General features: G+C 46.1%; 2 protein-coding genes across 3 annotated transcripts in view; one reads left to right on the top strand and one right to left on the bottom strand.

Moving 5' to 3' along the window:
- Nucleotides 1-7,809: 7,809 nt before the first annotated feature.
- Nucleotides 7,810-15,186, top strand: FZD5 (frizzled class receptor 5). Its single transcript, XM_019798416.2, has 2 exons — nt 7,810-8,430; nt 8,717-15,186. Exon 2 carries the CDS (start codon nt 8,979-8,981, stop codon nt 10,749-10,751), a length of 1,773 nt encoding a protein of 590 aa, XP_019653975.2. The 5' UTR covers nt 7,810-8,430; nt 8,717-8,978; the 3' UTR covers nt 10,752-15,186.
- Nucleotides 15,187-20,094: 4,908 nt separating this feature from the next.
- Nucleotides 20,095-23,491, bottom strand: part of CCNYL1 (cyclin Y like 1) — a 36,654-nt gene continuing 33,257 nt past the window's right edge. For both annotated transcript variants that reach the window (XM_011223462.3, XM_034655071.1), the window contains one exon: nt 20,095-22,126. In XM_011223462.3, coding sequence (XP_011221764.1) covers nt 22,010-22,126 — 117 coding nt within the window. In that variant the 3' untranslated portion in view covers nt 20,095-22,009. The remainder of the gene's footprint in view (nt 22,127-23,491) is intronic.

Below are 23,491 nucleotides of genomic sequence, written 5' to 3'. Positions count from 1 at the left end.
TCATCAACAGCGAGGTTCAACAAGATCAAAGTAGGATGAAAGTTCTCGAGCTTCAGTGCCTCAGCTGATCACCAGCTGGGTCAGGTAAAAAGAAAAAAGTTGTCACTTGGTCATCTGAGATTTCACAGGAAGGCAGCGTTGGGGTATTCCAGTCATCACCACTGTGTCACAAAGCACTCCAAGCTGCTGGTGTAAACCCACTATGCACTTTATCAGGCTCATGGAAACTCGAGATCACAAGCTAGGAGAAAGCACAGTGGGGATGGCTTGGGTCTGCTTCATGATACCTGGGGCCTCAGCTGGGAAAATCTGAACAGCTAGGGAGGAGTTGAGCCTGGGGTCTCCTGTACTCGTCTGTCAGACTCCTGGCCTGGGATGACTTGAACGTTCACTCAGCTGGGACTGTCACCTGGAGCATCTACACATAGGTTCCAAGAGCGAGGGCCCCAGAGAAGGAGCGTTTCACAAAACAGGTGCTCCAAGAGAAGCAGGTAGAAGCTGCGTGGCTTTCTATGACCTATCCGGGGAAGTCCTGCAGTATCGCTTCCAGCATCATCTGCTGGTCAGATTAGCCCGCTGAGATTCAAGGGGAGGGGGCGTCCAACCTCCTACTCCCCTGCCCTATGGGGAATGCAGAACATGGGGAATGGGAGAGGGTTTCTGCAGCCACCTCTGGGAAATACAACCTCTCAGAGAAGAGGTGAGGAATGGGAGGCTCCAAGAACATACAATCTCGTGGAAAAAACTGATGCATGAACAGATAATTACAGTACGATAAAGTAAACTTCAAGGTAGTTATTTCCTCCTCTTTTATTTTTATTTTTTAAATATTTGTTTATTTATTTATTTGAGAGGGTGGGGGAGGGGGAGAGGAAGAGTGAGAATCCCAAGCAGGGAATCCCAAGGCGGGGCTCCATCCCATGACCCTGAGATCACAACCTAAGCCGAAATCAACAGTTGGATACTTAACCAACTGAGCCACCCAGGCGCCACTCCTCTTTTGAATGCTGCTATAAGAATTCTTTTTTGGGGGGCGTCTGGGTGGCTCGGTTAATTAAGCATCTGCCTTTGCTCAGGTCATGATCCCTGAGTCCCAGAATCAAGTCCCATGGCAAGCTCTCCGCTCAGCAGGGAGTCTGTTTCTCCCTCTGCCCCTCACCCCACTCTGGTACTCTCTCTCTCTCTCAAATAAATAAATAAAATCTTTTTAAAAAAGAGGTTTTTTTTCCCCATTTGGTAAGAGTCATCACATTTAAATGTTTTCAGTCATTTTCGTCTTCCCGCTAGACTAGAATCTCCATGCATCTAGTTCCCTGCTGTACTCCCTGTGCCTAGAAGATGACCAAGCCCATAATAGGTACTCCATAACTATTTGTTGCAAGAGGAGTAAAATGCTCTAACAGAGGAGTGGCAGAACAGTTGCGGGAATACAGGCAACAACAACTCAGCCAGACAGGAATGGCATCTGAGTGGGTATCGAAAACTTTTGAAGGATGAAAAACAGTTTTTCCGGTTAAAAAAAAAAGGGGGGGGAATAAATTTTTGTCCTTAAATCTCCTCTAGAGACTTCTATTAGCCAAGTTTAAGTGGGCAGGTCCCCATCCTAAACCCACAGACCGTGTGTAGTGGTCACAATGTTCTCAGTTGCAAGTGATAGAAAACACTGACTCAACTGGCTTAAAAAACTAGCCGTGTGTTCCATCACGTAAGAAGAAGTCTGGAGGCAGCCAGTTCAAGCGGCCCCAGTGTCATCCCTCCTGTGTGTCAGCTCTGTTCTTTCACGGCTGCAAGATGACGTCCGCAGCAGTAGGCATTGCATGTAGACAAAGTAATACCCAGCAAGAGAGAAGACCGCTTCACCTTTGGAGTAAAACCTTTTCCCCGCCCCCCNCGCCCCCCCTGGCAAGACAGCCCTCCCAGGCCCCCCCCCACCCCGGATTGGCCAGAACTGTGCCCTGTGCACCTGTGGATCCTGAATACTGATAAGAAGGGGAGCAGCATGAGTAGCTGGAGCAAGCACGTGTTACTTCTTGAGGCTGGGCCCGGAGCTCCTGCCCTCCCGGGGCACACGGCTATGCAGAACAGAGTAACCTGGGGTCCCGTTAGGAAAGAGAAAGAGGAGGTGACCCCTGAGTATCAAGTGTTTGCAACAGTGAGCTTGGAGAGTTCAAGGTTCTGTTTTCTTGGTGTGCATGAATAGCACCTAATACTTTCATTTATTTCTTTTTTGTGTTTTTGGCTCTGTTCTTTTCTCCTCCTGAGTTAGTAGTCAGTTGAATAAGTCAAGCACTGTATCGGTGAAAGCATGTTACGTGTAGAGTGTATGTAGGGATTCAAGTCTATAACCACACTGACTAGATAAGAGTGTGCTTTCAGGTAGGAGCTTTGATTCGGGTGTTCCTGCTACTCCCTGAGAACCACTGCACTGGGCTCCGTCATGGCCTCATGCCCTTTCCTAGTGCTGATTCCTCTGTCTAGGAAGTTCTTCTCAGGTTTTTCACCCATAGCAGATACTGAGAATTGCTTCTGTTCAATCCTTCTTCTACTAATCTAGTTGGAGAAATTGGACACTTCCAAATGACATTTCCCAGGCTCTCTTGCAGCTCAGGTCTCCATATGAAATACGTGTGGTCAACCAGGTGCATTCTGATGAGGTCCTGCAGGCCCCAGATGCAAGGACAAGGCCCCATGCTGCTTCTGTCACTGCTGGCAAGCAGAGTTTGAGAGATAATGCCAGAGGCACTGAATGCTGGACTGAGCGTCCTGTCACTGTGGGGGCACAGCTGCTGTGGTGGTCCCTGGAACCCCACAGTCCAGGTAGCCTGCTGACTTCTGCTCCTCCAGGCTTTCCAACAATTCTGTAAGCCCCTGCTGGATTCTCAGTACTGTCTTCCTCTCCTTGAACTACCTGGAGTGGTTTCCATTTCCTGGACCGAACCCTGCCTGATAGACTGCCTATCTCATATGCAGCCACCTGGGCACAGCCTGGGTCTTCCCTGAGCCCCCGGGTTGGGCTCAGTGCCTCTGCTGTGCTCCCCCATGCCCTGCCTGGAAAGTCCACACCTCCCCATCTTTGCCCCCTGGCACCGGCGCTTGGCCAACACCATGTGCCGCATCAGTATTTACTAAACCAGAGCTTCCTCTGCCGGGATACCAGGAGGGTTCTAGTCTAGGGGCGTCCCACCTCATGCCTGCTCTGCAAAGCCCAAAGAACAAGTTGGCTCTCGAGTCACACAGGATTCTAGATGAAGGCAGAGCTCCCAGCACTTTCACACATTAGCCCCCCTCCACAACAGGCCACCCCAGAATTGAAGATTCAACCTGGTCCCCAGGAGACACATGCAAAGGAATAAGGGAAGTTGCTTATCTCAAGATTTACCTTCTGGGGGTTCTCAGGACTCTCTCTGCTGGGCTTACCTTGCGATCTGTAGTCGACAGCAGCAGAGGCTCTGGAGTCAGGAAAATCTAAGTCGGAAGCTGTGTAACCTTGTATAACAAGTTCCAGTTTCTTCATCTATAAAATGGAAATAATAATATCAACCTTACAAGATTCTCGGGGCAAAAGAGATTATATATGTAAAATGTTATTACGGTCCTCACTGCTGTTAACGGTCTCATCACTATACCACAATCCTGTTGTTTTACCCAGTTTTGCCTACAGCCCACATGTAATTAGCTGGTCCTCCTCTCTACTTTCTCCTGAGGAGTTTCCTTTACACACTGATCTGATTAACCCTTTCTGCAGGAGATCCAGCTGGGCCCGAACTTGGGGCTGGGCTGAGGAATTAACAGAACCTTCTGTCAGTTGTTCTTGACCCTAGCTGAAAATCAGGATCACCTGGAGAGTTAAAAACAAAGCAGCAACAAAAATAAAGAAATAAACAAACAAAACCAAAAACTGAGATCTCAAAGGTCCCTGAACTAGAGATTTTGATTTAAGAGGGCCCAAGCATCAGTGTTTCTTAGAGCTTCCCTACATGATCATAATGTGCTGCTGAAAGCCACAGTTCAATGTGGGAAAGATTAGTCCTTCCATTACCTTTGGGGGCAGAGAAAGCTTTTACTTTTCTATAATCTCCACCATGGTGCAGGAGGGGAAAGGACTAAAGATTATCGTTCAATTATTCTGCTTATACTGTGAACAAGACATTCTCATAATGCACATGGAGAAATGACTCATCATGTCAATCTTCTGGTTAGCATCATGGTTTCTCACCTAGAAGTGTCTGATCTGGTAAGAGAAGTGATCAGAAATGCGCTAGGACGGGTAAGGAGCTAGTCTGGAAACACCCGTGAGGAATTCACGTTGGCTGGCCATGCCTCTCCTGGGCCAGCACTGTGCACGTCCGCACACTCATTGGCTGGTTGCACTTGGATTCAGGGCAAGTGAAGTGGTCCCTGCTTTGGAATAAAATTTAGCTAATATCTAAATACTGAAGATAGCTGGTGACAGCCGAGAGTGTGCTCAGACATAAAGTACAAGTGTAAAAAAAATTGTAACTTTTTTCCCATTATTAAAGTAATATACACAAGAAAATATAGAAGATTGGGAAAACAGAAAAGTAGAATGAACCATAGTAGAAACTAATAATAATGATTAAGAACTATTATATAGTTACCAGGTACTAGACGAGGTTCTAAGCCTTCTACTGTATCAATTCATTCACCCCTCACTACAACCCTATGAGGTAGGTAACTATTTATATCTCCATTTCACAGGCAAAGAAAGACTACTTGGAGCTGTTAGGTGGTTCAGCTAGTAAAGGTAGAGACAAGGTTTGGACTCATTCTGCATTTAACAGGGTATGGTCAACCTCAGAGATACAGGTCATAGGGATTCAATGCCAGTTGCTAAAGTTTAGAAAGGTAATCTCATTCATGTTGTCACTCACTCATCCATTTATTTCATAAATATTTATTGAGGGCATCTGTGTGCGGCATATCGTTCTAGGCTTGATTATGAAGATATTAAAGAGTACACAAAGTCTACCTATCATTCCTAAAGCATTGAACTCTCAGGTGTCTTAACAGAATAATACATGTAGAAGGAACACAAATCTAGTAAGATTAAAAATGCTCCAACTATTCCCTGGTAACAAAATCCAAAGCCAGGACCTCAAAACTTTCGGAATATCACATACTTCTTTGATGCAATGTTTAGCATTGTCCTCTGTATTTTCATCAATTAATAAACACACCTTGGACGATAATTTAAATTGAATTTCATGAATTTGGCTTTGTAGATACATGTTTAACATGATAGTTGTGTCTTCAACTCAGAAATATGGCTTCTTGGATGGAAGGATGGATGGATGGTTGGATGGATGGATGGATGGATGGATGGATGGATGGATGGATGGATGGATGGATGGACAGACGAACGAACGGCTAGATGAAAGGAGAGATGGATGAATGAGTAGAAGAAAATGCTTGGCAATGTTCTAGGTGCTAACAAATTGCACCTTTACAAGATTATGTAATGTTTCCCAGCTTGTTGAATAATAAATTACGACTCAGGAGAACATTTTGATTTCCATCCTTTCCATGGACCAGATAGGTAACCATCTGATTGTTGTGAGGGGTTAAATGAGGTAACATAAATGAATTACTTAGCAGCCTGCCTCATACATGTTAAACAATCAGCATGTTTTAAACTGCCTTTAAATTGAAGTAATACATGTAAAAAAACAAAAATTTAAATGATACAAGGAACTACACAATGCAAAGTAAGTCTCTTTTGGCAAAGTTTTCTGCTGTTATTACTACTATTATTAGAGACCTCCAAGCAAAAATAACATTTTGCCCTTGATTAAGAGGAGAGAGGTTTACAGTCCAGTAGATAACATCATTTGAATCAGAACCAAGTGAAATAACACAAGTATTCTGGCTAAATTCCAACGTGAGTGATTAACATTCTCCAACTTCAAATAATTTTTATTATTAGCCACCACTTGTCCATCCCCAATAATACACACGTTGCATAAAGGGCACAGAATGAGACAGCCCTTGCTTGGCATGTTCACAGTCTGCACATACTTTCCGCTGAGGGTTTCCCTTTCTTTTTGATTGCTATTCCATAGCTTTTCAACTCCCACTACTTTCAACCCTGGGATGTTTGCCGACCCAGAGTGCCAAATGTTTCCAAAACACAAAAGAGGTTAAATATGAACACCTGTAGAATTTCAGGGAATGAAAGATGTAATGTACATTCTAAACATATTTATTAATAGTTTTGATGCTTGTGAAACAATTGTATATATTCACTTTAAACTTTGAGTCTGGGATTAATGTACATATTCTTCATTATTGTCCACAAAGCCTTGTTGATGAGCAAGAGAGAGGGCTATTCTGCAATTCAGTCCCCCAGTCTGTGCAAACGAGGTCCAGGACAGAAGAAGGACAATGACTGCGGTCTATCTCAGCCCTTTAGTCCAGTCCTGACTCCCTGAAGTACTCAGGCCCTTCTGCTTTTTTTCGCCTTCTTCCCAGAGGAAGGAAGGGGTGGGGGAGCGGGAAACAATTCAAACCTTCTTTGTAAGCGTGTGAGTGAATTTCAAGAATGCTAAACACCTCAGTCTTCTAACCTAATTAGAACACGTAGAAAAGAGGCATTTTAAGGATATTTAAAACTTGCAGCATAATAACCTATCTGGAGAGCGCCACTGTGTGTCCCAGGGCACCCAGCGGGTCTTCCCGCCGGCCGGGGCTGCTCCTTGCGCCCCGGCTCCGCAGAGGCGCGCGGGTGCGCGGCTCAACAGCAGGCGGCCCCGGGGGGCCAGGCGCCCACCCATTACAGAGCCGCGAGCCAGCGCCGCTTCTCCCTGCAGGCGACTCTGGAACTGCCTGGGATTTTAAACTTCGACTGATAAAGGGCTCACATCTCTCGAGTCTTCCAAAGACAGAAAGAAAATCACTTTCTTATCACGGCTAAGATTTTGTGACGAAATGCTAAAGTAAAGGTTGAACACTGGGGGATACAGATAGTACATGGGAGGGGGGAGTGGTTAACATTGGGATGCAGCTACATGGGTTCGAATCCCGAGTTACCATTTGAGCGCCTACTATGTGCCAGGCGCTCGGAATACCGGAGTGAAGATTGCCTATGTTCCGGCTTTCTTGGGAAAGTATTAGCTTGGTTGCCTTGGTCAAATGTAAAAACCTTTGTTCCTTCACCTGTGAGGAGTACCTGTCTCACAAAACTGTAAAGATCCGAGATCTAGTATTAAATAAACGATTGACGCACCTTCACACAGTAGGGGCTTAATAAGCCTTCACTTTCTCTTAGTGTGAGCTCACCTGGTAAGAGGACCGCGCAGAGCGGAGACAGGTGTCACGGTTAAGAATGATTCTTCGAGCAGTTCTTTTAAACAAGCGCTGGAAGCTAAGGATTTTTAGCTGCAGAGAGACCTGGTAGGGGCTCTGGAAGCAAGGTAGGGGCTCTGGAAGCAAGAGCTACTCTATTACAAGAAAGCGAGCCCCGGACCGTGGAAGCCCGCAGCGAACTCGGTAGGGACTTCCAGTAAAGGTTTCCCGCCTGGGGTCTCAAGAAGGAGAGATTAGCATTCGCCCCGCCTCCATCGCTTTCCGGCCTGCTATTGGCCCGCGCTCCCGGGCGGCCAACTCCGGGCGGGGCCGAAGGGCGCTGGGGGAGAGGCCGAGCCCGCGGGGCAGTGGGCGGGGACGCGCGGAGAACGTGGCGGGGCGGCCCACCAACCGAGCCCCAGCGCGAGGGGGCGGGGAAGGGGCGGGGCCTCCCGGCGGGCTTTAGAGGCAGGTGACCCCGGCGGGGCGGGACAGGCCAGTCGGCCCGCGTCCGTGTCTCGGCTGCTGTTGCCGCCGCACGCCGTTCTGTACCCTCTGGAGGTGGGCGAAAGAGTGAGAGAGCGCGGGGGAGGAGCCGAGCCGGGCGCGTCCCGGGAGCGCCGCCACCGCCCCCAGGAGTCCGCTGGAGCGCGGAGCCCCCTGCAGGGGAGGAGGCGAGCAGCGGGCTGGACGCGGCGGCGGGCGAGCACCATGCAGTCCTGGCGGGGCCAGCGCCGGCTGCTCCCGGTGCAGTGAGGCAGCGGGATCCCCTGGCTGCCGCACACCGCCTTCCTCTCGCCCAGGTGCTTCCAGGCGCGCTTGCCCTTCGTCCGGCTCCCGGACCCCGGTGGAACGCACGGCCTGCTCCTGCTCTGCCCCGCTCGGATCATGCGGGGGGCCCCGGAGGAGGAGAGGGCGAGTGACCGGCCTGTGGCGACCGCGTTCAGGGTGCGACCCCCTCTCTGAGACGCCCCCACCTGCTGCCATGTGCCGCGCCTCGGATACCCAGCCTATCGTCAAACTTTCCGGGTGCCAGCCCGTCTCGAAGTCGCATTTCTGAGCTAGTGTCCCAGGGACGGAGCACCCAGGCTGGCTGCCGACTATCTGCTTCTCTTGGGATCCGCGAAGGTGAGGGCCCGCGCCTTCCCCTTTCTCCCTGTTCTCTGCCCGGTTCCTCCGCCCTTTTCCGGGCAGCTGAGCTCTCTGACCCCGGGGTACACCCCGGAGGGCCCAGTGTGGAGGGAGGCGGGGGTGGGGTGGGGTGGGGATGGGCTGGGAGTCAGTAGTTTGGTTCCCGGAGGTGGAGGGGAGGGAAGGGAGAGACGTTAACTTAGAGATTTGGAGAGCGCTTGCGGGGACTGTGCCGTTGACTCCCTTCTAATTGGGAGTGGTTGCAATTTTTCTTCTCCCCCAGCTTCTTTTTTAAAGAGTACTTTCCCTGGAATCGGAGCCCTAACCGTCCCTCCCCACCCTATCTGGCGAAGAGCAGAGCGCTGCCTGCGGAGGCAGCGCCTTCCCGAAACAGTTTATCTTTGGACGGATTTAAGAGAAAAAGAAACCAACAGGTTGCCAGCCCCGGCGCCACACACAAGTCGGCGGAAAGGCCGGCCCGGTCTTCCCTGGCTGCGTGGGCCAGCGCGGGCTGCGGCAGGCGAGGCGAGCGGAGGGAGGGGGCTATGGCTCGGCCTGACCCGTCCGCACCGCCTTCGCTGCTGCTGCTGCTCCTGGCGCAGCTGGCGGGCCGGGCGGCGGCTGCCTCCAAGGCCCCAGTGTGCCAGGAAATCACAGTGCCCATGTGCCGCGGCATAGGCTACAACCTGACGCACATGCCCAACCAGTTCAACCACGACACGCAGGACGAGGCTGGCCTGGAGGTACACCAATTCTGGCCGCTGGTGGAGATCCACTGCTCGCCGGACCTGCGCTTCTTCCTGTGCTCCATGTACACGCCCATCTGCCTGCCGGACTACCACAAGCCGCTGCCGCCCTGCCGCTCGGTGTGCGAGCGCGCCAAGGCCGGCTGCTCGCCGCTCATGCGGCAGTACGGCTTTGCCTGGCCGGAGCGCATGAGCTGCGACCGCCTCCCGGTCCTGGGCCGCGACGCCGAGGTCCTGTGCATGGATTACAACCGCAGCGAGGCCACCACGGCGCCCCCCAGGCCCTTCCCGGCCAAACCCACCCTCCCAGGCCCAGCGGGGGCCCCGGCCTCCGGGGGCGAGTGCGCCGCCGGGGGCCCGTCAGTGTGCAAGTGCCGGGAGCCCTTCGTGCCCATCCTGAAGGAGTCGCACCCGCTCTACAACAAGGTGCGCACGGGCCAGGTGCCCAACTGCGCGGTGCCCTGCTACCAGCCCTCCTTCAGCCCCGACGAGCGCACGTTCGCCACCTTCTGGATTGGCCTGTGGTCTGTGCTGTGCTTCATCTCCACCTCCACCACGGTGGCCACCTTCCTTATAGACATGGAACGCTTCCGCTACCCTGAGCGTCCCATCATCTTCCTGTCTGCCTGCTACTTGTGCGTGTCGCTGGGCTTCCTGGTGCGCCTGGTGGTGGGCCATGCCAGTGTCGCCTGCAGCCGCGAGCATAGCCACATTCACTACGAGACGACAGGCCCTGCGCTGTGCACTGTCGTCTTCCTGCTGGTCTACTTCTTTGGTATGGCCAGCTCCATCTGGTGGGTCATCCTGTCGCTCACCTGGTTCTTGGCAGCTGGCATGAAGTGGGGCAACGAGGCCATCGCGGGCTATGCACAGTACTTCCACCTGGCCGCGTGGCTCATCCCCAGCGTCAAGTCCATCACAGCGCTGGCACTGAGCTCCGTGGACGGGGACCCCGTGGCCGGCATCTGCTACGTGGGCAACCAGAACCTGAACTCGCTCCGCGGCTTCGTGCTGGGCCCGCTGGTGCTCTACCTGCTGGTGGGTACCCTCTTCCTCCTGGCGGGTTTCGTGTCGCTCTTCCGCATCCGTAGCGTCATCAAGCAGGGCGGCACCAAGACGGACAAGCTGGAGAAGCTGATGATCCGCATCGGTATCTTCACGCTGCTCTACACGGTGCCGGCCAGCATCGTGGTGGCCTGCTACCTGTACGAGCAGCACTATCGCGAGAGCTGGGAGGCTGCGCTCACCTGCGCGTGCCCAGGCCCAGACGCCGGCCAGCCGCGCGCCAAGCCCGAGTACTGGGTGCTCATGCTCAAGTACTTCATGTGCCTCGTGGTGGGCATCACGTCGGGCGTCTGGATTTGGTCCGGCAAGACTGTGGAGTCGTGGCGGCGCTTCAGTAGCCGCTGCTGCTGCCGCCCGCGGCGGGGCCACAAGAGCGGCGGCGCCACGGCCGCCGGGGACTATGAGGCGAGCGCGGCGCTCACGGGCAGGACCGGGCCGTCGGGCCCCCCCACAGCCGCCGCCGCGGCCGCCGCCTACCACAAGCAGGTGTCCCTGTCCCACGTGTAGGAGGCCGAGGCCCAGAGGGGCCGGGAGTTGAGGGAGGGGGGGTGTTTTGTTTGGTAGCTTTGCCAAGTTCACTTCCGTTTACCTTCTTGGTGCTGATGCCCCCTCCTGGGGCAACTTGGAGAGCGGGGGAAGGGGCCCTTTCAAGGGAGTACCTGTCCCGGGACTTCTCAAAGGGGCTCAGCTCACGTGTATTCTATTTTGCGTTTCTTAACTACCTTTTTTTTTTTTAAGGGGAACCCTGTTTTTAATTTATATGTAGTTTTCTTAATTTTTAACTTTGTTGCATTTTGGCAACAAAATTTACCTTTGCTTTGGGGGCTTTACAATCCTAAGGTTGGCATTATAATGAAGTTCCGCTTGGTTCAGGTTTCTTTGAACTGTGTGGTCTAAATTGGGAAAATATATTTCCTATACCTGTGTCTTTAAAAAAAAATGTGAACATTGAAAGCTTAGGTTTGCTATGACTGGGAAGTTGTTGGGTGTGCTTTTTCAGCTTGTTTTCTCTTTTCACTGCTTAAAGTGTCCAAGATGCTTTAAGGTGAGCTGCTTGTCTCTGTTCATAGTCCCTAAATTAGGGGAAACCCCAATTCATGCCACGGAGGGGGAGCATAATGTGGTTAGGGCCTCCCCAAAGTGACAAGGTTAGTGTTGAACGATTTTGTGTGCCATTCTAGCTTTGTTTATTTATCGAACTTCGGTTTCTTTTCTCTAGTACTTGTAATCATTCTTATTCTTAACAGCACCCAGCGTTGTCTTGAGTAAGTTAGAGGTGGCATTATAGAGGGCCGATATAAATATTTGGAAAAGTGAAAACCTAAGGGATGGTGTTTGGTTGAGCTTGAATTCTAGACTGATAAAATGGCAGCTTTGTGCCAGAGAAGGAGTGGGTGGTTCTTAATAGGCTTCAGTGATCCCAATTTTTTAAAAAAGGAACTTGTGTTCTGATTTTGGTCAAAGTAAACCCCCACTCCCTTCTTCTGGAAGTACTTAGAGATAGTTGTTAAAGGGACTGCTTTTTAGATTTAAGGACTAAAATGGATATACCTCCAGTAATTAAGTAAATTTCCAACACTTATCTGCTCCACCCCCATCCCACCTCCTTTATCATGTTAAACAGTCTTTTTGCTTTTCTTATTCCTCCTCTCCTGGAGAGCTGTGATTAAGAAACCACACCCACCCTTGAATGAGGTGCTTGGACTGGGGGGAGGGAGGCTGGCTACCTGTGAACAAACATTGGCAGCAATGAGGGGAAATAAGTGTCCCTGGACTTTGGACTAGTTTAATAGCCAATATTCCCAAAGCAGCAAAACACGGCTTTCTGCAGTCTCTCAAAACCAATGACACCCATAATACACTTATGTAAGCTTTTAAAATATGGGTCAGGGTCCTGCTACTGCGGGAAAATAGCTGTCTTCTCTCCCCCACATCAGTTTGTTTCTCCCTCCCTCTCTCTCTTTTTTTTCTAAGAAAGCCTATCTATCGATGAGCACACACTTGCATGCACCCACATGCAAATACACATGCACTTTGCTATGAGAGAATTCTGTTTGCTTTCCTCGATCTGCTTAACCATTCTTATACGAAAGTCTCTATATGAACACACACACACACACACACACACGGGTTTCTTTACTATTAAAGAATTCTGTTTGCTTTTCTAATCTGTGTAACTGTTCCTTCATGAAGAGTGTGAGGCCACGACTTGGGGAAGGAGGTGATAGTGCATTGGCCAGCAAAATACCAGTGACCAGGGTTGAGTGGGGACTACATTTAGGAAGCTAAAATGGCAAAAACAATTAAATTTTAGAATGGCTTCCTAGGAAAATGACGAGTCTAGGCATTTGTGCTTCATTTATACCAAAGTTGGAAAAATAAGATTTAAATCCAGGTCAGTTTTTACTTCATGGGTATTAAGAAAAGAAATGCATAGCTCCTATAGTGAATTGAAACACTTTGCTGCAGGGAGAAGCCTGGTATTGGAGTTTGGGGAATCTCAAAAGCGGTTTGTGTTTATAAAAATGCACAAGTTAAAATTTCAGTGGATTCAACACAACTTAGTACATAGAGGTACATAACTTCTTGCTCGTCTTGTTCCTGTCCTTACTCGGAAGCTGCTTCTTAGAACCTTGGAGGAGATCCCCTGTCTGAGGGCCAGTTCTTCTGTTTTTCAAATGAGGACCTTTCCTGATCACCTTGACCTCTTCCCTCATTTAGTGTGTCTTCCCAGAAAGTACAAAGATTGTTCTGCTGCCTTCAGTCCTTGTGCTTAATTTGCCTTGTCCCCCTTACTTCTTTTTCTTTGTGCGGGATCTAGAAACGATGCACAGTGTATCTAAAAGTGTGGCACGAAATGGATGAAAGTGGGTTAATTCTTCATTTTAAAAAATTTTTTCATTGTGACAACATGCCAAGCCTGAAAGAACAACCAATTTACTTAAAAAAAAAAAAAAAAGGCTGTTGACAAAGGATACTAAGCCACGGAGAGGCAATATAGGTAATGCCTTTTGGGGTCTAGCTGCAGAACCAACTTTCTGAGGTGCCCCTCTGTTTTTCAGTCTGTGTTCTCACCCCTGCCCTTCCTCTCCCTTCCCTCACAGGTAAAGCCCACCTTCCTCCCTCAAGTCTTAATACTGTCAACCACCCCGCCCCTACCCAGTGGAGAGAGGTCAGAGCTACACTATTCTCCCTTGATTTGCATTTTTATTATGCAAACAATCCATACTCATGAAAACAAATAAAATGGAAGGTTGTGGGGGGGGGAGTCTAGCAACTTCTTCACAGATAGCTTTGTGAAGTTGGAGAGGATTTATGGTTCAGTTTAATGTCACATGCACAGCTTCCAGGCTGTCCCTTTCACAGTTCCGTTTTGAGCATTGTTTCACTTTATAGATTGGGGGTGAACACTTAGAAGGTTGTCTAAAGGAACTAATGTGACTTCTTAGTGAATCAGTTGGCCAGACTTTAGGAAGCCTCTTTAACTTGTATTATTTCCCTCCTCACATTTTGATGTTTTCTAAATTGGCTGAAAATAATTTTTCTTGGTGCCTTATTGGTTTATCTTTGCAAACCTTTGTCATCTTTCCACATGACCGTTCCCAGTGACAGGCCTGTGTGTGTGTGTGTTGTGTGTAATTGTGCGCATGTACAAGCTTCAATAATGTGCCGACAGCACCGTTTCCAAGTTGGTATTCATTAGGCTGTTTCTTCCTGGGCCAGGGCTGCACTAATCCCGACACTGGCTGCCAGGAGAAAACCTCATGGATCCCACCCTGAACCTTAATAACAGCATCTGTGACCTGCACTCTCAAGCACAGAATGGGAACACCAGAGCTAGGAAATGTAGTTGTATATTTTAATGAACTGCTACCCCTGCTAACGGGGCTTCTTTCACTTTTGTGCTCTGCAGAAAGACCAAGGGGGGCAGGAGGGACAAAGCTCTGAATAACTGCTTTCTAACACCAAATGCGGCAAACAGGACAATGAGCGTCACAAATCTAGGCAGGTGTGAGGTACAGTGGCTGAGAATTGTCAGCTCCCTCTCTCTGCATGCCCTTTCTTGCCTCCAAAGTCCAGTCCAGTGATCCTGGGAAGAAAATATGCCTGGATTGGGGGAGGGTGATTCTGAGGGGAAAAAGCTACCGAGACATTAAAGCGGGGCAAAGGGTGGGCAGGATGTAAGTAAGTAACGTGACTCAGAACTCTGGAAGGCTTCTAGCAGCTCAATGACAATTATAGGATTTATTTCAGCCCGGATACTGTCTGTGCTACATCATTTTGAAACAATATTACTTCATGTGTTACAAACTGTGTGTATAGTATGTGTGTGTTGTGGGTGTGTGTATACATAATATATATTATATATATATATGAGAGATTTAGTGACTTTCGATACGGGTTTGGTGCAGGTGAATTTATTACTGAGCCAAATGAGGCACATACCGAGTCAGTAGTTGGGAGTCCAGGGCATTCAGTACTTTTTCTGACGTTCACATATGTGGAGTGCCTATCATGCAGCGTCCTCACTGTCGTGTCCAATCCAGAACTCACAAATCAGAGCCAGCGATATTTTATTTGTAGACAATCAACTTGAATCTATAAATTATTATTGGCAGATGATTATAATTTTGAATCCACGACATTAACAAAAGGAAACCCAGAGCATCTTGGTAAGTTGTGTTTCTTGTTTTGTTCCTGGAAGTCCGTAGAACAGTGGTTGTGTTAGTCTCAAGATACTTAATTTGCTGACCTTATTATTTCAGAAAAGATTTTGTATGTATTATATTTGTGGGAAGGTAAAATAATGGTTTGAAATTTTTATCAAATATGGAGAGTAGTTATTTATGAAAAACAAAGAAATGTCTATTTTTGTTTCTTTGTTCCCGATTGATGTAGATACATTTTAAAGTGCATTAAAGCAATGGGAAAGAAAATAAAAGGATGCTGTGCACGTCTTCTTCTCCTCATGCTTGTATGGAGACACACACTACTTTCTAAGAGTCCCTGAAGAGATAGGTGGATTCTGACTTCCTAATCAGATTTCTCAGAGGTACTTACAGCGGCAGTGCTTTTTATTAACATGAAAATCAAGCAAATTCCAGTCACCAGAAGTAAAACTAATGGACACGTTTTACTCGAATATACTTCATAGGTGTCTCCTGCCGATCCTGTGATCGTATCATGATTCACTTGAAGAAATGAAGGAAAATACACGTTAGACCAGAGACATTGCCTGAGATTGTGTCCTATTTTATCAGCCGTCCACCCGTACTCTCTACTGAACCTCTTTGAATAGAAGTGATGCTGTTGTTTTGTGTGTCTGGTTGGTGGGCAGGGACTCTTAGAACTGTTTATCATTCAGCAGTTAGACCCCCACCTTGGTATTAAGCTCTACATACAAGTCAGGGAGCCCAGATTAGAGGATAGAAACTGATTTAGAGTTGGCACCTCCCTGATAATCTGGACAGATGCTTAGTAAACCTGAGATACCATTGTCAGCGTACTTTCTGCCGGCTGCTGCTTTGGCCAAATGCAGATTAGCCTCCAGGCTGTGAACCACCGCCTCGTGCTCATGCCGGGTATGTCAGTGTTCTCCGGCAATGCTCCGGGGCCTATGTATGTAGGAGGAGCTGGGTAATTAGGAGCTTAAAATTTTGTTGGGGGAAGATAAGACAAATCCGATAAGAGGTGAATAACGATATGAGAGTATGTAATTTAATGTCAGAGTGAGTGCGATGAACGTTATCAGATTCCTGTAGAAGTTAGGGCAGTTGGGAGAAGCAGAACGGAAAATACAGTAGGTGGGCTGGATCTCGACAGAAGAGCAACTGTACCTCACACGTACAGGACTTTATGGTTGGCATATCTTCCCGGGGCTTTCGCATGGCTCATTTCCCCCCAGTGGAAAAGGGGGTAAGGGCAAAGCCACAGGCTGGAGCCAAAGGGACTGTAGAAACTTAGCAGGTTGGAGAAATAGGTGGGTCCAGAGTATTACTGGTGATAATTGTTTTAGTGATCCAGAGGTCTTTGGTTTGTCACTAATGGAAACAGGTTTGAGAGGCAGTAGGATGGTTATGCTTAAGACTTGGCAGCTTGATGGCTAGGGATTCAAGTTCCAGCTCCACCATTTATGGGCTGTGTGATCCTGGACATATTAGTCTGAGGATTTCAGTTTTCTCATTTGTGAAAGGAGGAGAATAGTACTTATCTTAGGGTTGAGAGGATTGAAAGGATTAGATCAGGTTTAGGTAAGGCAAGGAAGAAGCTGTTCAGTCATGGAATGGAAAGGGAATTGATAGAATCTTTTGGGGTTCCTATTTAAAAATGTAGATTACCAAACTTAAGCTCCAGGAATTGAAATTCAGTAGGTCTGGGCCCCAAGAAGCTGCCGCCCCCCCCCTTTTTAGTAAACTTTATTTTGGAATTATTTTGGGTTTACAGAAAAGTTGCAAAGACAATCCAGTTTCTGTATACCCCTTTCCTATTTGGCCCTAATGCTAACACATCATTGTAATACACTGTCAAAATGAAGAAGTCAACACTGGCACGTTACTATTAACTCCAGACTTCATTTGGATCTCACCAGATTTTCCACTAATGCTCTTTATCTGTTCTAGGATCCAACCCAGCATTCCACATTACATGTAGAGAAGCTTCATTTTTCATAGGCCCTTTCAGCTGATGAGAGGTAGGTGGCCTGGGGACCATATCCTGAGAAATAATAGGACAAGTAAGGGACCGAGCAAGGTCAAATTGCCCCATCCTTGCCTTCATTTGAAGGTGTGGTTTTGAAGCAGAAGGGGATAAATTGGTGGAGGGGTGGTTATAGAAGGCTGGTGTTAGAAAGTTGGAATGGAATCCCCCCCATAAGATGAGAGGGCTACCTTAGGAAGTGAGGCATCTGTTCCTAATGCCAGATGAAATGAGTCTTGGAGCTGGAAGGTGGAGATGCTTCTGAGACCCGAGGAGATCACCTCAGGTTGTGGGCAGGTCAGGGGAGTGAACAAGGGTAAGTATGCAGGGGTCAGCTGCTTTGGGGAAATCAGGAGCTCTCTCAAGTAGGTGACTATTATAGAGGATTCCAAGGGGCTGGTTGGCCTGGAAGCCACATAAATCCTGTATTTCCTGGAACCTGGTGGAAATGCTTGGGAAGTGGGTCATAGTAGTAACCAACATCAAGCATTGCCAGTGGATACTAGCAGAGGGGAGATGATCTTATTGAGGGAGGACTCTAATCAGCAGGAGGGGAACACAATGAAATCTGCTTTTGAGACTCCATTCCAAAATGAGGAGATAATGGGGCCCCCATCTGGGGGGCTAGGAGGTTAGTAGAATTGAGAATAGCAAGATGATGAAGGAATAGATGTTTTAAGGAAAAGCTGGCAGGGGCACCTTGTGGCTCCGTCGGTTAAACATCCAAGTCTTGATTTTGGCTCAGGTCATGATCTCAGGGTGGTGAGATCAAGCCCTGCCTCAGGCTCTGGGCTGGGTGTGGAGCCTGTTTAAGATTCTTTCTTTCTTCCTCCCTCTACCCCTTCCCCCTGCCCCAGTGCTTGATGACTCTCTCTCACAAAAAAACAAAACAAAACAAAAAAAACCAAAAACAAAAACCACACACACACACAAAACCCAAAACAAAACTACTAGCAGAATAATTTGAGGTCTTGAAGTGGATGCCATTGATAACCTTGAGGACCTTGGGTTCTGCAGCGATCACCAGATTTCTCTAATCCATTCAGATTACTTAGTTCCCTTCCCAGCAGTTAAAAATCATTAACACCTAACCTGTTCCTTCTTAAAAAGAACGTTAACCCTTTTTCATTTGATGTCAGATTCCTCTTCGTTTTTATATTTCATTTTTAATTCTTTCTGCACCCTAGAGATCCCCAGCCACAAACTAGTATTCTTAAAATTTGTATCACATTAAGTACGTATTCTTAAAAATAGTGGAAATTGCCTCTGAAACCAAGGTGCTTGCACCTGTGATCTACAGGAATTGGCTTTGCTGAAGGGCTCCTAGATCTTTTGCTTTCTTGCGGTCACAGTGTCTGGCCAACCAGGTTAGTAAGTGGCTAACAACTAGGTAAGACTTCAGGCAATCGAATCCTTACCCTGGCAGATGCTGCACATAATCTGCAGATTCAAGTGCATGTCGAAGTAGCTCTGCACTCAAGAATGCAGCTTCTGGGGGAGGCAACAGCTGTAGTCATTTCACATGTGAGTAGAGAGAAGTCTTGGTGATGAAAGATTTTAGCTAATTCATGTGCTGTGGGTCGAGACTTGTCCAAAAACATTGTATGACATGGATAGAGAGGGAATGGTTCTCCCATAAATACTAACTTCAGCATTCTTTTTTAAAATCAAGGAATAGTGTATTTATACATATGGGAAAACTAAACCAGGAAATGAACCTTGAACTGTTATAAAACCAAGATTCAGTGGTGTTGGATTTCAATAATGTATGGACATACATGGGGTACATTAAGAGTAAATGTCAAAGAGAAGGTCGTGATGGAATCTGATACAGCAAGGAGAAAGTTTTTTAACCAGAAGCATTGGGCCTTAAAAATGTCTGCTGGTGAGCAACCATTTTTGAGCTATAAAAATGTCAATTTCATTTGGCTCAGACATGTATTTCAGACCTTTGTCTTCCCCTTGTAAGACTTAAAAACTCAGTTCACAATATTATCAGTTTCACCGAAGTCAGTATTCCAATAAGGAAAAAAAACTAAAACTGAAGATAAAGGAGTTGAGGTAGTTAAGATATTCTTTTATAGTCTTATTTGGGGAACAAACTCTTCCTAGGTATGAAGCCCTGAGAAAACTGCCATAGTTACTGCCCTACTAGTGACTAGTTTCTATGCCCTCCGTTTGTCAGAGAACTTGGTAGCTTTCAGGGATGTTTATTACCGTTACCCTAAGTTTGACTCAATTTCCTATGTATCAAAATGGCCGTACTGCCATCGAGAATTAAAGCCAAAAGGGAAAGAACAATTTGTGATTCGACTTATTCTACCAACTTGCGCTTGAAGCTACTCATGTCCAGGGTTCCTCCCCCCCCCCCATTTTTATTCAACCTTTGACCACTCCTGTCAGCACTTCTGCTTAGTAATTGGCATAATAAAGGGTAGTGTCTTACGGTGATTTCTGGTAGATTGCCCTTCTGAATGAAATCAGATCATTGAAACTCATCAGCAGTTTATCAAGAACAAAGTGATCAGCTGAAGATTTGACCTTCGGTAGTGAATTAAGGTGGATGAAAATACAGCAAAATTCTCAGGGTTTAGAGTATTGCTGAACCTGGGTGGCTAGGGTCTTAAGCTTGAAGAAGATTTGGCATATTTCTCACTGAAATGTGAGGGTATTTTAAAGTCAAAATATGTGGGTTGTTTTTCTGTACAGCAACCACAAATCTAGTTCTTCCATTTTCTTTCCTAGATTTTAACTGCTTAAAATCCTCATATAACTCACATTCTGTTTCTATACTATTCCTGTAATTCCTCTCTCTCTGGTATATTCCACGTAATTTAATCTTCCAGTGTGCTTTTTTCCCTCTTGGCACAGTAATTAGCTGTTCAAAGATGCCATCTCATGCACAATGCCTCTGAGTCCTGTGGCCAGTGATTTTAAGTGTACTACACGATCTTCAGGTTGAAAAGAGCAGAAGCCAAATAAATACATGATGACACTGTAACTAGAGGCAAGGGTCAAACCAAATCATGAATGGTGAGTTTGAAAATGCTTTTAAGACCCCACTCGCCATTTAGAGCTGACTGAAAGCACTGAAGTTAGGCAGAGATGTAATACTATGTGAACTGAGAGAAAGGTTACGAACACACTAGCCATATTTTAATTAAAATAGAGTTTATTAGCTTTTAATATAAACATGAGGAAGAAAAACCACGTTAAGTTGTAGTATTCTTTTCTTTTCAAAATAAAACTGCAATCAATACTTGAATCTCCAAGCTCCGAACTCCATAAACAATGTTTTTTGAGGTGGTAGATTGTAATATTTCATATACTGTTATCATTTGTGTGTCTGTCCCTTAAAAATGATGGAACCTGCAGCACTCAATATAATATGAAGCCTTGCTATACTGAGAGAAAGTATTCCTGGCCCAGAAAGGCTATGTTTACAGGCAAAATTCCTAGGATTTCATTTGAGAAGGTAGGAGAAAGATTTCACACGGTTAAGAACACTATCTTTTTTTAACATTTCAAGTTTAAGTGACATCATTACCAATCTCCTAGAAGATTGATTACTTAATTCCCTGCCCTTTAAAGCCTGAGGTGAGGGTTGCTCTTCAACAGCAGGACTCGAAATGAGACCCTTCCAGCCAGGTTACCAGGTAGGCTAGAAGAGCTGTTTCAGATCACCTACTTTCAGATCACTACTATTAGAGTCCAGTTCCTTTTGGTTTGTTACATGTGAATTACCACTGCTCTTCATACTCTTTACAAATGTAGAAAAAAGAAATTCAGGTGACCAAAGCAGGTAAACAGCACAGCCCTGCAAGGAATGATTTTAAAAAGGGGAGGGCACGTCTATAAAGGTACAAGGCATCCCTCCAGTCTTAGTGCAGTTTTAAGCTTTGATACCTGTGGAAGAATAAATGCTATGAACTTTTAAAACACCATTTGAAAGTTTAGTTATTTCTTATAAACTTACCCAGTCTTGTAAATTTTAAATATTAAGCTTTTCATTTTAATTTTTTGTTTCAGCCAATGTGTGCCATCTTCAAGAGGGGCTGAAACAAAAAATTAAAATGAAAAGCTTAATACTTAAAATTTACAAAACTAGGTAAGTTTACAAGAAATGTAATTAAACTTTCAAATGACGTTTTCTAAGTTGGTAGCATTTATACTTCAGCAGTGCCCCAGAGGGCCCAAGCACACCATATGAAAGCTTAAAGTTGCACTAAGATTTTCAGGACACCTTTTCACTACCTGCTTGTTACCACTGGACCACCATGTTCGTTGGAATTATGAAAATATCCTTTAATACGTGTGTTTAATAAAGAGGAAAATCATCAGAAAGTGAGAAGCACCATTACAGTTCACAAGAAATGCAGCGTGGACCCAATAGAAGTAGATAATCATTGATAACATACTTTCTCTGTTTATGATCCTAAACATACTAATATGCTAATAAGTAGTGCTTGCAAAGAATTTGAATGACTAGTGTTATTCAGCAGCTTTTTGGTTTAAACTGATTGCCAATAATGACTAGCAGCTTCAGTGATAAAGTAGGGAGGAAAACCCTTCAGTACCCTAACAGTGCTACAGCCTGTTCCTAAGTGGCTTTATGAGTTGTTAGGAGTCCCATGTTTTCATCGTAATACTGCACTGATTCTAAAGAAATATGCAGCAATATTGGGGTGAAGGAGGGGCAAAAAAATTGGAAAAACATAACAGTTAGTGTCTTTAAAGTCTAAAAATTTAAACTATTAAAAAACCCCCTCACTTAGTTCACAGCTATCAGCCTACATAGTAAGCAAATATCTGTGCGTGGGCTGGAGCTTTTGCTTTGGAGTGGTTTTTGTAACTCTGTTTACATTAAAAAGGACAAAACAGTGTGTTGCATTGACAAGGTCCCATTCTTTCCTATGAGCGTAATCCTGGCGGTCCACGAGTCTCTTGAATTCGAGGTCTGTCTTTTAGATGAAAATATTAACTTTGCTGGTTTTTGAGCAGGAGAGGTGGTATTTCTCCAGTCCTTGTAGATTGAGGGGTTCATGATGTTACAGCCCCTCCCTTCTCCCTTAAGAGAGGATGGCATTGGAGCGCTGAATACCAATGAAGTTATCAGCGCTGAAAGACCTTCTCATAGCAGCTCTACACAAGTCTTTGTATTTGTCTTCACACAATCTGGAAATGGCCTGGGAAAGTCAAATAGAACACAAGAACGATTTAAAAAAGGGTTCCAACCTTAAGAAAAACCAAAAAGCATCACTGATAAGCCACACAGCCACTCTCCTTTAGATAGTTCACAGTTACTGCTACTTTGAATCGTGGAGGTCTACACTCCCAGATTCTGGGGATGCTACTTCCTGCCAATTCACTAAGGTAATATCCTTAAAAGGCTATGATTACATCACTGGGCAAAGAATTTGCTTATTTACAAACTGGGTTCCAAAGATGTCCAGATATTTTGACAGGCTCCTAACAGCAGTATCACCCGCTCCCTGTACACTTGTTCCTTCAACTTAATGAACATACACCTGGGCAAAAACCAGCATTTACGCAGCCATTCAACTTCTAGTCTTCATTGGTTATTACATCATCTAAGCAAATTCTAACAGGGCAGGCATGTCTGGACTTTATTGGAAGGTCAGAGGTCTAATGACCGAAGCACCAAAAAGTGCATATTTCACTTGCACATTAACCATGGTAGAAAATACCAATTGTAAAACTACACCAAGGTACCACAGAAAAGTGTCTATTTTAAGTGTGGTTTGAAATTTCAGTTGTGAATAATTTTGCTGTATGTTCACTAATAGTTACAAACCATAATTCCTTTGTTTCATATACATCACCATTTCCATTAAAAACCCATGGGCTCTCTACGGCAGTACTTGAAACACACATTATACAGTCTGAGTCTCAGGTGAGCCACGGGTGCTTTGTCTAATAAACTCATGGGACTGAACTGTATTATCTGTAGAAAACACTGGCATGAATTTGCAAACTGAATAAAAGACTATCAAGAATGGTGAGTAGAGGGGGCGCCTGGGTGACACAGTCGGTTAAGCATCTGCCTTTGGGCTCAGGTCATGATCTCAGGGTCCTGGGATTGAGCCCTGCGTTGCTCCCCACTCAGCAGGGAGTCTGCTTCTCCCTCTCCCTCTGCTCATGTTCGCTCTGTCTCTCTCCCAAATAAATAAATAAATAAATTCTTAAAAAGAACAGTGAGTACAGAGATACGATTAGGGATACAATCACAAATTATTATGTACATAGATATGATTACAGATACAATCATAAGAAATTCATGTATGATTATATGGAAGGGTAGAGGTTCAAATGGAAAACCATTAAGAACATGTTAAATCTGAAAAAAAGGGACAGGTTAAATTTGACTTAAAATATTCTGACTTATGGTCACAAGAAATATCTATATACTTTTTAAAAATAATGTGAGATCCTTATATAAATCATAAAAGACAGGAAATATGCCACCAAAGGGTTAATGAGCTCTCCAATGTGTTAATTTAAAAGCTTTCCATTTTGCTAATCACTGCTTA

The sequence above is a fragment of the Ailuropoda melanoleuca genome, chromosome 2, assembly GCF_002007445.2.
Source record: "Ailuropoda melanoleuca isolate Jingjing chromosome 2, ASM200744v2, whole genome shotgun sequence".
In the NCBI taxonomy this organism is placed as follows: Eukaryota; Metazoa; Chordata; class Mammalia; order Carnivora; family Ursidae; genus Ailuropoda; species Ailuropoda melanoleuca.
This window is presented reverse-complemented; position numbering and strand designations above follow the sequence as displayed.

Bases quoted from the DNA above. Each gene is read 5' to 3' on its own strand.
- FZD5 (XM_019798416.2), top strand. From the start codon at position 8,979: ATGGCTCGGCCTGACCCGTCCGCACCGCCTTCGCTGCTGCTGCTGCTC.